Raw genomic sequence first — 15048 nt, 5'->3', positions numbered from 1 at the left:
ACCACTCTGACCAAAAGGTCATGAGTTCGAAGTCAGCCCCGGTTGGAGTGGGCTTCCAACCAATTGTGTAGCCTGTTGTCGACATTTGCAACCCGAAAGACAATTGCATCTGTCAAGTAGGAAAATAAGGTACCACCTTAAAGTGTGGGGAGGCTAAATTAACTAATTTATGAGGCCATAAAAAAAGACTCCAGCAAAAGCATGCGGGGAATGCGGAAGTGCTTCATTAGTGTCGCAGATGGACGATGAAAGCGACAGCTCCCCTGGCAGCTAGAAAAAGTTAAATAGCCTCTGTATATGTCTGTATATGTTGTATGTCAAAATTGGCACTGAATGTTTGCCATATATGTGTAGACTGTAATCCGCCCTGAGTCCCCTGCGGGGTGAGAAGCGTGGAATATAAAAGCTGTCAATAAATAAATAAAAATAAATAAAGGTCCTGCCGGGTAGAGGAAATCATGTTTATTGTAAATTTCAGGAGTATGTGTCAATCTCAATGTTTGTATCCCAAATTTGCAGGGTAGTATGCTCTACTTTGACTCCCATATGTAAAGTATCTATGTAGGATACATTCCTGGATTTTCCATGGATATGCAAAATTGCATTCAAGCCTATTGAAACAAACAACTACCATATTGAAGATGCCATACAGACATGCTAAAAGTCCTAAAATGGCTAGAGAAGCCATTTTTTTTGGATGTGGATAAATGAAGCTGTGGGTATTAGTCCTGTGGATATGGGGGTTGTACTGTATTCCAGACTGTCGCTTGCCTTGTCCATTAAAGCAGGGACAATTTTGCAATTGCTAGTTTTGGTATCAGGATAGAATTTGTCCAAGCAAATATTGTAATATTTGCTTGTAGACCTAGGCTGTGCAGAATTATAACATAATTCTGCCCATAATCTATCCAGGAAGTCTGAAGGTGGATCTACACTTCCATATAATGCCGTTTGGGAGTGCATTATATGGTCAGTTTAGACCCATATAATGCAATTCAATGCAGTTCAAACTGCATTATCTGGGTTTTACACTCACTATATAATGCAGTTCCAAACTGTATTACAGATCCAGCCTGTGTGTTATAACCTCACTATGCACTGAAATCTTTTCTAACCATTTTAATTCTTTTGGCTGCATCCTGGAGAATCCTGGCATTTGTTATTTGCAGTGGTACTTTGAATTGTCAGGAGAGAGAAATCAGAACATTGAAATACAAATCCCAGCATTTCATAGAACAAGCCATGATAGTTGAAGTGCCACAAAACAGGTACAGCAAATGTACCCTTAATTTTGGCAGCAAGCAAGCCAAAGCCAAATTCCCCTCTTCCATATTTTGCATCTTGGCGCTTCTGTGCTCTGACACAAAGATTGCTAGTTTTTCCACTTTTAACAGCTTGGCTTTCCTTCCCACTGATTATGCGTCTCCTGGTGACAAGCTGAAAGATAGCTGGGAAAATTCCTGCTGATGCAGGCACTTTTGTGAGCCTCCCAGAATGCGTTGCGCTTCCGATTCTTCCTTTCTATAAGATTTAGAAACAGTGAAAGGAGAGAAAATGCCCAAGAAAGCCCAATAATGCTTACAGATTCACCTCCATAGCGAAAGAAGGGAGAAAAGAAAGTATAGACAGTCTTCCACATTTGCTGGATTTGTGGAAACAGAACCTTTGGGAAAATGGAAAAACCATCCAATGAATAAAGAACTTATTTTTTATGTGAGAGAACACTTTTCTAGGAATTTCAAGCCTTCCAGCTTATGAAGCTGAACATAGAATTGCATTGGAGGATCTGGAGATTTCCAGAGAGATGTTCCCTTTAGAACTCTCTAGATCTTTCATTGTGACCAGAAGAAGTTGACCATCAATTCACACTGGAAAACATCCAGATTCCTATAGAGACCGTATTAATCAAATCCATGAATAATCAGATTGTCAAAAGTCAATATTTTAAATCATCTATTAAATCTGTCTGGGGTCCGCTTTGGAATTGCAACCTCTTGTTTAATGCCATTTAGCACACAGGGCTTTTTTGTGGTGATGATGATGATGATGATGATGATGATGATGATGATGATGATGATAATGATAATAATAACCAGGACTGTGGTGCAGCTGGCTGGGAGTCAGCTGCATTAAGATCACTACTGACCGAAGGGTCATGAGTTCAAAGCCAGCCCAGGTCAAAGTGAGCTTCCGACCAATTTGTGTAGCTTGCTGTCAACCTTTGCAGCCTGAAAGACAGTTGCATCTATCAAGTAGGAAATTTAGGTACCGTGTATGTGGGGAGGCTAATTTAACTAATTTACAATGCCATAAAAATCTCCAGTAAGCATGTAAAGAATGAGGAAGTACTACATCAGTGTCACAAATGGACAGTGAAGCGACAGCTCCCCTGGTGGCCCTCATCAAAAAGCTGGAATGTTAAGTAGACTCTGTGTGTCTGTCTATATATGTTGTGTGTCTATGGCATTGAATGTTTGACATGTATATGTACATTGTAATCTGCTCTGAGTCCCCTGTGAGGTGAGAAGAGCGGAATATAAATACTGTAAATAAATAAATAAATAACTATTTATGTTTCGCTCTATCTTCCCGAAGGGACTCAGGGCAGATTCCAAACATAAAAAGCAAACATTCAATGTCCGAATACAACAATGCATCCATAATAACAAAGTTTAAACAACCCAACATATAAACATGAATTATTACTTAACAACTAAAATTAAATAAAAAACACAGCCTGTTATAACAGACATAACACAAAACATCAAACATTGAATGGAAGCAATAATTTCCCATTTCCTTGGGGCAAATTGATTAATCATTGCTCAAGATATCTATTAGGGCCTCTCCAGGAAATGGCAGTGATGAGCACTGCTGTCAGCAACATAGTGAATCTGGTCTGAGGGTGCATCTACACTGTCAAATTAATGCCATTTGACACCACTTCAGCTGCCATGACTCAATCCTATGGAATCTTGGGATTCATAGTTTGATGAGGCAACTGCACTCTTTGGCAGAGAAGGCTCAAGACCTTTATAAACCTACAATTCCTAGGATTCCATCTCACTGAGCCATGCCAGTTAAAGTAGTGTCAATCTGCATTAATTTGATAGAATCATAGAATCATAGAGTTGGACGAGACCTCATGGGCCATCCAGTCCAACCCCTGCCAACCCCTGCCAAAAAGCAGTAAAATCGCATTCAAGGCACCCCCAACAGATGGCTATCCAGCCTCTGCTTAAAAGCCTCCAAAGAAGGAGCTTCCACCATACTCTGGAGCAGAGAGTTCCACTGTTGAACAGCTCTCCTTACAGTTAGGAAGTTCTTCCCCATGTTCATGTTCAGGTGGCATCTTCTTTCGTGATAGTGAAGATGTACCCTGACTTTTGCTTTTCTGATTTGCTTTAATGGAGCTGTCCAGAGTACTGAACCTCTTTGGGAATAGAGTGCAGCACTTTGGATACACTAAAATTCAGAGGGGTCATAACTTCAATGAAATAAGAGCCACCTGCCACGAGAAATAACTCTATGCATTGGACACTCTGCCTCTCTATCTAATTCTTTAAAACTGACATGTAATACATGAAGATTATGTTTGTTCCTGTTGGTTCAGACATACCCATTCCTTCTCAGAAGGACTGAAATAGGAGTTTTTTCTTCTCATTCACAATGACCAAGAACTCTAATGTTGTCAACTAATCTGGATACATTCTAGTCCAAGGATAGGATATTACATGGAGGCCTCTATTCTCCTGTCTGGTTACCTAAGCTTGCCAATTCAGGAACAATGATGGTGTCTAGTAAGCCGATTGAGATCATCACTTCCCTTAAGTATTGGAATTTCTGGAAATGTATGAAGGAAGAATGAAGACATTGTTTTATAATATTTTGTGCTATTTATTTATGTAAACAGATTGGTATTTACAAGGTTGCAAAAAAAAAAACCCCTAACAAAATAATGTTCAGGGTCAAAATAATGGATCCACACAATTGATCCTGCCAGCTTGTCCCTCTTGTACTGATTGCCATGTTGGATTTATTCTGCTCTCTCCATTGCAGGAAATAGTCACCATTGTGGTCTTCGGTGTGGAGTATTTTGTCAGGATCTGGGCTGCTGGTTGCTGCTGCCGATATCGGGGCTGGAGGGGAAGGTTAAAATTTGCCCGCAAACCCTTTTGTGTCATCGGTAAGAACTGCCATGCTGCTAAGTTGTCAGTTGTCAGTTGCAATGGATCTGGTGCCTGAGTCAACCTTTAAGAGGGCATTTAACAGTTACTTACAGACCTACCACCAAGACTCTCCTCTTGGAAGACAATCATACTCAGTCATGACTGATTTCCTATTACTGCCCACATTTCTGGTTATTTCTCCCCAAACAATTCTCTTTAGCAGTGAGCTGACCAGTCAAGAGTGTAAAGTGCTTGGCCAGTGTTAGGGCTTCAAAAGTGGAGAAAACAGTTATGATTGTGGCACAAGGAAGTTTCCAATCTTTGGGTTGTTGTAGTTTTTTCAGCCTGTACGGCCATGTTCTAGAAGCATTCTCTCCTGACGTTTCGCCTGCATCTATGGCAAACCTCCTCAGAGGTTATGAGGTTTGAGGATGCTTCACTCTTGAGCATGTGCAAAGTACCTTTGCATATCAGAGCATAAGAAAAACTAAACTCTTTTGACTTTTGGACTTCAGCAAGTAGGCTAATGTTCATTATCGGGTTGCAGCCTTCCAGCAAGTCTACCCAATCAATATTAAACCACAAATGTTACATTTACATTCTTTGATTGTTCTATTTTAATCATTGTACTATGCATCTTAATATATACTAGCCGTCCCCATCCACGCATTGCTGTGGCCCAGTCTAGTGATCTGGAAAATAAAGTAATGAGAAAGTGTTGGTTTCTAATATATGTAATTTCTTTATGCTTGTGGGTAAACATTATTTCTTGTTGTTTCTTTGTCAGTGTTGATGTGGAGATTGTCTGGTTTGCCTAGTCTGGAATATGCAACACATCATAGTCCTTCTTTAGGGGTCCCTTTCAAATCTATGATACTATATCTCTCTCTGTGTGTGTGAATTATAACTAACTATCTATATCTATGGCTGGATGGCTCTTTGTCAGGAGGGTTCTGATTACATTTTCTTGCCCTGGTGAAGAGAGGTGGACTGGATGGCCTTAAGTATTTTCTGTTGGTCATGTGGTTTGATGTGGGAAGTTTGCCCCAGTTCTGTCGTTTGTGGGATTCAGAATGCTCTTTGATTTTAGGTGAACTATACATCCCAGCAACTACAACTCCCAAATGACAAAAGCAAAAAAATTTGCGTGAAGGACATACATTGGGTTGTTAGGTGTATGCTGTCCAAATTTGGTGTCAATTGGCCCACTGGTTTTTGAGTTTTGTTAATCCCACAAATGAACATTATGTTTTTATTTATATAGATTTTATAGTAATGTGTTTTAGTATATGCATTTTATTGTATTTATTTTAATGGAGTTGTGCTCCACCTTGAGTTATGGGGAGAGGCAGGTAACAAAATTATTATTATTATTATTATTATTATTATTATTATTGGAGCTGCAGTGGCACAATGGGTTAAACCCTTGTGCTGGCTGAACTGCTGACCTGAAGTTTGGGTTGCTGACCTGAAAGTTGCCAGCTTGATTCTGCAAGATGGGGTAAGCACCCATCTGTCAGCTCTAGCTTACAGGGACATGAGAGAAGCCTCCCAGCAGGATGGTAACACATCCTGGGTAACGTCTCTGTAGATGGCCAATTCTCTCACACCAGAAGCATAACAAAATTATTATTGCTCAAGGCGGGCTGTGAAGTACATCGCCACATGTATGTATGAGCAAAAAGGTGGATTCCAGGACTGAAAGTAATTATTTATTTGCTTTATATTCTGTTTTTTTCCTGAGTGGGACTTGAACAGGCTAACAATACAGAACAGGTCTGCATATTGTGCAAAGGAGCCATTCCAAGACTTAGGCACTGCTCACTCATCCAGTGTGATTCTATGGTATTCAAAGCTCTTTTCAAATAACTGCAACCATATTCAGTGAGCTCATGTAATAAGTAAACTTACTGTGTATTGAAACAGAACATCTAAAAGAATACTAAATACAAAAGTTAAAAAGCATCCCATGATACATTCACTTAAAACTCTGGTTTTAAAACATTAAAAATTAACGCAAATTAAAACACTTAAAATGCACATTACTTACTAAAAACAGTACACTCAGCTATGCATCACTCCACCATGGTAAGCAAAGGCTGAAGATGTAAAAGAAATGGTGGATTATATTAATGGCTATTTTGTAATTATTTCTCTTGTGGTCTTGAAAAACCTGAACACAATCTCCTTTGGTGATAGTAGGTTAGTATTTTTTGATCTGCATTCGGGGATGTGAAGAGAACCATTTCATAGATCCTCAGGCTCTTCCTGGAACGTATTTTGGTTCTTTGAATGTTTAGCATTTTATATAAAGGTCTAACTTTATTATGCCATTGTAGATAATGGAACTAAATGTGAGAGAAATAAGATTGAACACTGTAAAAGCCATCCACTACATGGCTACCAGATCAAAAGACAACCTGGCAAAATGGCACTACCTAAAATAATCCCACACCTTGCGTGATTGTGGAGCAGAACAGACAACTCTACATCTGTATGCTTGTCCACTATGCCCTGCCTCATGTATGGAGGAAGAATTGTTGGAGGCTACAGACAATGCCATTACTGTTGCCCATTTTTGGTCAAAAGATATTTAGTCACCTGCGCTCCTTCTATTTTTATCAGTTGTATACTAATTTATGCAATGCTTTTGATATGAAATAAATAAATATAATGGAACTTGAGCATCCACAGATTTTGGTATCCATGGGGGCTGGTGAATACTGAGGGCTTACTATGTCTGTATTAAATCAGAACACTTCTCTCGTCAATTCTGCCCAATAGCTGAAAACTTCATCCCAAAACTTGGTCATCATCGTTGAGCTGATTCACAAAGAGGGAGCATTTTGCAGTGGTCCTCAAAGGAAAGCCAAGGATGTCAGAACGTTGAATCATTCTTCCCTTGGTGACCCTGTTTCTTTTCCATCCTGACAGACATCATGGTGTTAATTGCCTCCATTGCCGTGTTGGCCGCTGGGTCCCAGGGGAATGTCTTTGCTACTTCTGCACTCAGGAGTTTGCGGTTTCTGCAGATCTTGCGGATGATACGGATGGACCGGAGGGGAGGCACTTGGAAGCTGTTGGGATCAGTAGTGTATGCCCATAGCAAGGTGAGCATCTGGGACTAAGCTCATATCATCCCACCCAAGTCAGTTTTTGGGAGACCAAAGACTTGACTCCACTACCCGCAAAATCCAGAGTCATTGGTGGTAGAGTTATGATGCACAACATCTTTGGGTGGGTATTCTGTTTTGGCTTTAATTGAATTTAGCTCCAAATTACACCGGACTAAATACTCCAGAGTTTGTTTGAAGGGAATGAGTATTGGCAGTAGAGATGGGGATGGCTTGTCCCCAAGTTGCTGTTTCTACTACTAATAATAATAACAACAACACTTTATTTATATACTATCCTATCTCCCCAAAGTACACTACCTGCTGGCAACAGAGTTCCACCCAAGCATTTGGCTATCTTGTCTACTAATGTCAGAATAAGGTGCTCAAGTGACCGTCAACAAGGAGATTGGATTAGCTGCCTCCTTCATGTTGGTCATGCAGGTGTCTCATTCTAGCACCAGCAAGTTGGACACCAAAAATGGACCACCATGGCTGGCTAAGAATGGTGCGGTGACATGGAGAACAAGGTGACAGCGCAGAAGAGCTAATGCAGTCTGGACTGCTCTGAGCCAGAATTACACTTGACTAAATTGCCTAAGGGTGCATCTACACCAGTGGTTCCCAACCGTTTTTTGACCAGGGACTACTTGACCAGGGACCACTCTCCAACATTAGTACCAAAAGGGTTACAAATCAGTTGAATCAGTTCAACTTTAGATTTGGTTTGATTATTTGGGATGCTGATTCAGAAAATTGCATTGTATAGATCACATCAGTTCTAGTTTCTGATACAGAACACATGCTAACCATATTTAATCATCTAGAGCTGATGTGATCTACCTAATGCAATTTTCTGAATCAGCACCCCAAATAACCACATGAACAGGCCTAAAAATGGAGACACCAAGAAAAACATTTTTTTTGTATTGTCAAAGGCTTTCATGGCCGGAATCACTGGGTTGTTGTAGGTTTTTCCGGGCTATATGGCCATGTTCTGGAGGCAATTTTTCTCCTGACGTTTCCCCTGCATCTATGGCAAGCATCCTCAGAGGTAGTGAGGTCTGTTGGAACATTTTTTTTGGTTGAGCTGTTTTATTATCCATGGATTTTGTTAATGCTCATCTAAAATAAAAGAGAAGGTGATGGGGCTGAGGTTGAAAAAAGTACAAAAAGCAGAGTGTGAAACCCAAGAAACTGTTCCTAATGGCTTTGGCACATGGCCACACGGAAGGGTGTAGTCCATGGAGTGTTCCAACGGTGTAGTAATGATGTGGTCGCGGACCATATTTTAGTTCTTGTGGCCCACTGGTGGTCCTTGGGAATCACTGATCTACACTGGAGAAATAATGCAGCTTGACACCTTGTTTACTACCATGTTTCAATACTCAGGAATCCTGGGGATTCTCATTTTACAGGTCTGAAGCCTTCTCTGCTAGAGAGTGCTGATGTTTCACTCTACACTGCAACTTTCATGGTTCCATAGTTAAAGTAGTGTCTAACTGCATTAATTCTATAGTGTAGACACACCATAAGATAACCAGGGACCGCTTTGGCTGCAATCATTGGGAAGTGTGAACTGCAGGGTGTTAAGAGGGAAAAAAGACTGCAGAAAGGAGTGCATCTCACTGTGTCAAATGTTGCAGCTGGGAATTCTCTTCTTCACAGTTCCAGTCATCCATAGCCCTCTTTTGCCATGGTATCCTGTTCTGTTCTTTCTTTTTAATCATAACAGTGAGTCAGCAATCTGTGACCTCTGAACATGCTCAATCCCCACTGGACTGGAGTTTTTGTTTATTTGCTTGTTTTGATCACTTAAACATTCATAAGAGTTGCCAGTTCACCTTAACTTGTGATGGGAAGAATTGGCAGAGGAGAGGACATCTGAAGAACCTTCCTAGCAGATGCCTATAAAATACTGCCAGGTGGAAGGTTTATGGGAAATAGATATTTCCTCTCGGCTTTCTGATCATCCCCAACAAGCATGACAATTAAAAGGAGCAATTATTTAACACACCTGGAGGATTACATGTTAGACAAAGTTGCCTTCTTTTGCTTTCCAAATAGTTATGGAATTGTGGAATGGAATTGTCTTTGAGAGTAAGCCTGGAGAGTATTTGGGTCTAGGAAAAACAAATCAGTAGATCTCACCCTGTGTGAGATCTTTCTCTGATAAATACATGGAGTAACTAGCAGGTGCAGGTGCAGTCTGCAGCAAAAATGCTGCAGTATTTTCTTAACAGGATTACTCTTACCCAGGATTTCAGCAAGAAGAGAATGTCACAGGTAAACTTCAGGTCTCAATCACAGGATGTAGTGCCCATATATTATTAAAGAGTTAGTAGTACCAAATTTGACCTAATATTGCTGAGCTCAGAGTTTTCATATTTTCCATTTTGAGCTCCTTTGGAAGAAAGTTGGATTATTTCAGAAGAAAGAACAGAAGTGAATGAGCCAGACATGATATTGAGCGGTGATGGGGAAAAGAAGCACAACTGAATTTCTTGGAATTTTCCCAGAATCCCCACAGACAGCATTCTTCTCCCAAAGTTTCTATCCCCAAAAATCAATTTCTCTGTTGTTGAACTTTCTCAACTCTTTGCTTCCTGCCCATCTGTAACTGCGTCCACAGATATTCTCCTGGTGCTTTATGGAAAATCCATTGCATTGGGGAGGGTGATGGCGAAAGATGCTACTCTGTTTTTCTGTCTTTAACTGTGCTTTTGTAAACTATTCTGAGATCTTTGATATACAATGGGATATAAACATTTTAAGAAATATTTTGCTCACTGAATAAACTGTGTTGCAGGAGCTGATCACTGCCTGGTACATTGGTTTCCTTTGCCTCATCTTAGCCTCTTTCTTGGTCTACTTGGCTGAGAAGGGTGAAAACGAGCACTTTGACACCTATGCAGATGCCCTGTGGTGGGGCCTGGTGAGTAGACAAGCCTCCTTTTCCATCATAGTGAAGTAGTCTTGGTGAGCACTGGTAACCACTCACAAAACAAACCTAATTCTTAATCCTTTCTTATCGCCAATAGGTTTGATTTCCTCCTTGTTCTCATTCTCCTGTTTCTTGTAATCATGTCTAGGTCTTTCTTGCTCTTCACTGGGCTATACTTGATACCTTTTTCACATCCTGAACCAGTGGAAGGTGGTGACTTCTATGCTAGTGGAGTAGTGAATTGTTATGTGTGTTAGTGTAAATTTTATAGGAGTCCTTTGGAGTGCGGAATGTATTTTGTCAATGCATTCGGGCACCTGGGATAGCTCTTTCAAAGTTTGGGTAAAACCAAAAGACCTTGGCCTGCACTTAAACACAACCAGTGCAGACAAAATTACCATCTGCCAGCTACAGAATGCCACCTTTCTGGGATCACGCATTATTCGCCGATAAATCACACAGTCCTAGACACTTGGGAAGTGTCCGACGTGTGATCCACTACAATAGCCAGCAGAGTGTCTGCTGTGGACTCATCTTGTTGTGTTTCTAATGATGATGATGATGATGATGATACTGTGCTTTTGTGTAAATAATAATAATAATAATAATAATAATAATAATATACTTGTGATTTTGTGATATGAAATCCAGCATATAGATCTTGTTTGCTATGTCATATAGTGTTTTTGCATCAGTAAAATAACAGTAATAATTTTATTTCTTACCCGTCTCTCCTCATGACTCAAGGCAGATTACAATATAGATAAAAACACAGAATCATTATATGAAATACATATGTTAAAATGTATTTCTACAAAATACATGTGTTAAAATACACAGAACAATGATTAAAATATAGTAGACACAAGACGTGAGTTTAAAATTTGTGATTAAAATTGGCTTGGTAGGCCTGCTGGAAGAGATAAGTCTTCAGATGTGTTTTAAATTCTGACAGCGCATTTAGCTGTAAGATTTTTTTCTACAGTCTTGGGGCACTTGATTGAAAGGTCCTCTGAGTGATGGTCACCAGTCAGGTTGGAGCAGACACCCCATAGAGGACCTCAGTGTTTGGGGCAGATTGCACAGGAGAAGGCAATCCTGTAGGGAACCTCAGAGGACTTCAGTGTTTGGGGCAGATTGTACAGGAGAATGCAATCCTGTAGGTCAAAACCAACACTTTGTTCTTTACCTGGAAACTAATTGGTAGCCAGGGAAGTGACTTTAGGATAGGCGTAAAATGATCACTCCTAGATGTTCCCTTAACCAATCTGGCTGCTGTGTTTTGAACCAACTGGAGTTTATGAACTTGGTACAATGATAGCCCAATGCAAAATGCATTGCAGAAGTCCATCCTTGAGGTTACCAGCATATGCACTACCATCTTAAGGTCCTCCAAATCTAGGAAGAAATGTGGCTGGTGGCTCAGCCAAAGCTGATAGTAAGCACTCCTGATTGTTGTGTCTACCTGGACTGTCAGTTAGAGGGACGGATCCATGAGCACTCCTGAGCGGCAAACAGTCTTTCAGGGGGAGTGTAACTCCATCCAGAACTTGTTGACACACCTCCATCCCCAGATTAGGACTCCTACTGGATCTGGATTCAGTTTCAATTTGTTTTTTCCTCATCCAGCCCATTATCTCCTCCAGGTTTTCATTCAGAGGAGATACACTATCCTTAACTGAAGTTGTTTTTGAAAGCATTGTTGTCTCCTTCTCAGTCTGGTGTGAAAGTTGCTGTCCATACGCATGATGTGTTCAAAATAGTGGCACTCAGGTTTTCCTGGATGCCACCAGCTTGGGTTTCTTCTGAGCAGATATTTGGCAAAGGCCCCATGTTCAGTTTCAAATTAAAGGCAATACACCTTGATGATAGTATGGGATCAGAGACAATTTGGGATCAATGTCTCTTGGATTCCAGCTCTTGGAGGATTTTAGAACAGAAAAGCAGAGTATTACTAGAACTGGATAATCAAATTTTGTGACCCCACTCAGTTTTACCTCCTGCCAGAGATACCCCTGTGGAAATGGCACCAAAATGCAAGATGTGGCCTTTGGTTTTTTATTCTTCAGTTGCTGGCTTCAACATGTGTTCGCAGTTTAATTATTTATAATTCCACTTCTTAATGCATTGCTTAATGCACAGTGAGTGCATTTTGTAAAATTAATGAGGTCTGGGTAACAGAAGTACATGGCACCAGCAAATCTTTGTTCACAACCAAGGAAGGCTTGTGTTTTTGTTTAGCTTTTGTCTATCTCTATGTGGATTATTGGATTAGGAGAATAACAAAAGTGGCAATTAATGAGATTCCCTGGCCAATGAACTGCATCATTTTCGGTTCTTCTGCCTTTGCTTTTCCCAATCCTTCAGGCAAGTTTTTTTTTTAGCATTGGTGTGGAGAAGCGGATCAAATGGTTAATTACTAATCGATACAAAGAGATGTACTTACAATATGAATTTTGGAATGAAATTTCAAATTTGAATGATTTTTCTTTTTAAAATGACTACTTTTTGTGTTTTTCCTCCTGTACTAAGCTTGCTATTATCTGGAAGAGATGTTTCTGATGATATCTATTTTCCCTCAGATTACACTGACCACTATTGGCTATGGGGACAAGTATCCACAGACATGGAATGGACGCCTCCTTGCAGCCACGTTTACCCTGATCGGGGTGTCCTTTTTTGCCCTCCCTGCTGTAAGTAGGAATGTGACAAGCTCAATGTTTATAGGGGAGGAGTGGGAATCAAGGCTATGTCAAGCTCAGGGGTGGAAATAGTAATGTATTCATTTATTAAAAAATAATGGCCATAATTCATTAAAGTGGTTGTGAATGCATAGTCTAGAGACCCAAAGCATTCACTAGATTAGGAATAGGTTCACTTACCAGGTAATAGCCACTGAGAATGACAGGGGTCTGTTCCCCTGTGGATTGAGAAGCAACTGACTGACATTTCTACCCAGTCATTGGGATAATCCTTAGTGCAAGATTCAAAAGGAATCTGGTGTCTATTTATTTGAACAGAAATCACTCACAGGAGGGAGTGAAAATGTTGTTCAGATGTTTCCTAGGCCCCATCTACACTGCCATATAATGCAGTCTGATACTACATTAAATGGCAGTGTAGATGGAGCCCTAGTCAACAGGGAAGCAGATACCTTGTTGCTTAGCTAAGCAGCCACCACAGGCCCCTTCTACACTGTCAGATAATCCACATTATCAAAGGAGAAAGTCCACATTATCTGGGTAACTAAGGTCCCATCTACATTGCCATATAAAATTGTGATTATCTGCTTTGAACTGTATTATATGGTAGTGTAGACTCACATAATCCAGTTCAAAGCAGATAATATGGATTGTCTGCTTTGATAATCTGGATTATATGGCAGTGTAGAAGGGGCTTTAGTTGCATAGAACATCTCACAGCCAACAAATGCATCCTGTCCTGTAAGAGAGGATGGGATTGTTGACTGTGAGATGTTTTATGCAACTAAGGCCTCTTCTACACTGCCATATAATCCAGATTATCAAAGCAGAGAATCCACATTATATGTTCTGAACTGGATTATCTCAGTCTACACTGCCATATAATACAGTTCAAGGCAGATAATCACAATTTTATATGGCAATGTAGATGGGGTGTTAATTGCCTTAGTCTGCTTTGAACTGGATTATATGGCAGTGTAGACTAAGATAATCCAGTTCAAATAAGATGTGGATTCTCTGCTTTGATAATGTGGATTATCTGGCAGTGTAGAAGGGGCCTGTGGTGACTGCTTAGCTAAGTAGGTGATCCTGAATTTATGGGGCTGCTTACACAAATAGCAAATACATTGTTTTTGTTAGAGCAAGATTCAGTTGATAGTATTGACTAGAAGCAATTCCTTTTTCTTTTTGCAGGGTATCCTAGGTTCTGGATTTGCTCTAAAGGTTCAAGAGCAACATCGTCAAAAGCATTTTGAGAAGAGGAGGAATCCTGCAGCTGGCCTGATTCAGGTGAGAAATAATAATAATAATAATAACAACAACAACAACAACAACAACAACGTTATTTCATAACTGTGTGTTTTCTGGCATTGTATATTTCTGCTACTTCTGTGATGGTTCATTTGTATTTTGATTCTGTAGCCCACTTGTTGATAGATGTCCATAATCAGCAGCATCCACCGCGGTCCTTATTTATCCTGGGCGTCGACCATGCCAGTATAGACTTTGGTTTGGTTTGCTTCTCCGTAGTGCTAAATGGGTTAGGTGCTCTTGGTTCCACTCCTCAGCTGAGACCTCTCTGGCTTGGTTGGACCTCCTGGTAGTTACACTACCTCCAGCACAGCTCTCAGCATCCTTGGAGCAGTTAAGCCCCCACCACGACAAGGTGGCACCCCTCGGGGGGTGCAAAGGCTCTGGCATAAACCAATACAGGTGGTCCCAGTGGTCATTGGCACACTGGGTGCCATGCCAAAAGACCTCAGCCGGCATTTGGAAACAATAAACATCAACCAAATCACGATCTGTCATCTGCAACAGGCCACCTTACTCGGATCTCATGCATCTTTTGAAAATACATCATATAGTCCTAGACGCTTGGGAAGTGTTCGACTTGTGATTTTGTGATATGAAATCCAGCATATGGATCTCGTTTGCTGTGACATACTGTGCTTTTGTGTAAATAATAATAATTGATCATATCCTCAGCTGTTGCAAGAAAATTGCACAGACGGACTACAAGCAGAGGCACAACTCTGTGGCCCAAATGATTCACTAGAACTCATGTCACAAGTACCACCTACCAGCAGTAAAGAATTGGTGGGATCATAAACCTGTAAAGG

The 15048-nt window shown here is 40.5% G+C and overlaps 1 protein-coding gene across 10 annotated transcripts in view; it reads left to right on the top strand.

Annotated features, from left to right (window-relative positions):
* The window catches only part of KCNQ2 (potassium voltage-gated channel subfamily Q member 2), a 148610-nt gene that overhangs the window by 57537 nt on the left and 76025 nt on the right, over positions 1–15048 (top strand). For all 10 annotated transcript variants that reach the window (XM_067468233.1, XM_060771943.2, XM_067468231.1 and 7 more), the window contains exons 3-7: positions 4060–4186; positions 7104–7279; positions 10092–10217; positions 12809–12919; positions 14123–14218. In XM_067468233.1, the coding sequence (XP_067324334.1) occupies positions 4060–4186; positions 7104–7279; positions 10092–10217; positions 12809–12919; positions 14123–14218 (636 nt within the window). The remainder of the gene's footprint in view (positions 1–4059; positions 4187–7103; positions 7280–10091; positions 10218–12808; positions 12920–14122; positions 14219–15048) is intronic.

This window comes from Anolis sagrei, chromosome 4 (genome assembly GCF_037176765.1).
Source record: "Anolis sagrei isolate rAnoSag1 chromosome 4, rAnoSag1.mat, whole genome shotgun sequence".
Taxonomy (NCBI): domain Eukaryota; kingdom Metazoa; phylum Chordata; class Lepidosauria; order Squamata; family Dactyloidae; genus Anolis; species Anolis sagrei.
This window is presented reverse-complemented; position numbering and strand designations above follow the sequence as displayed.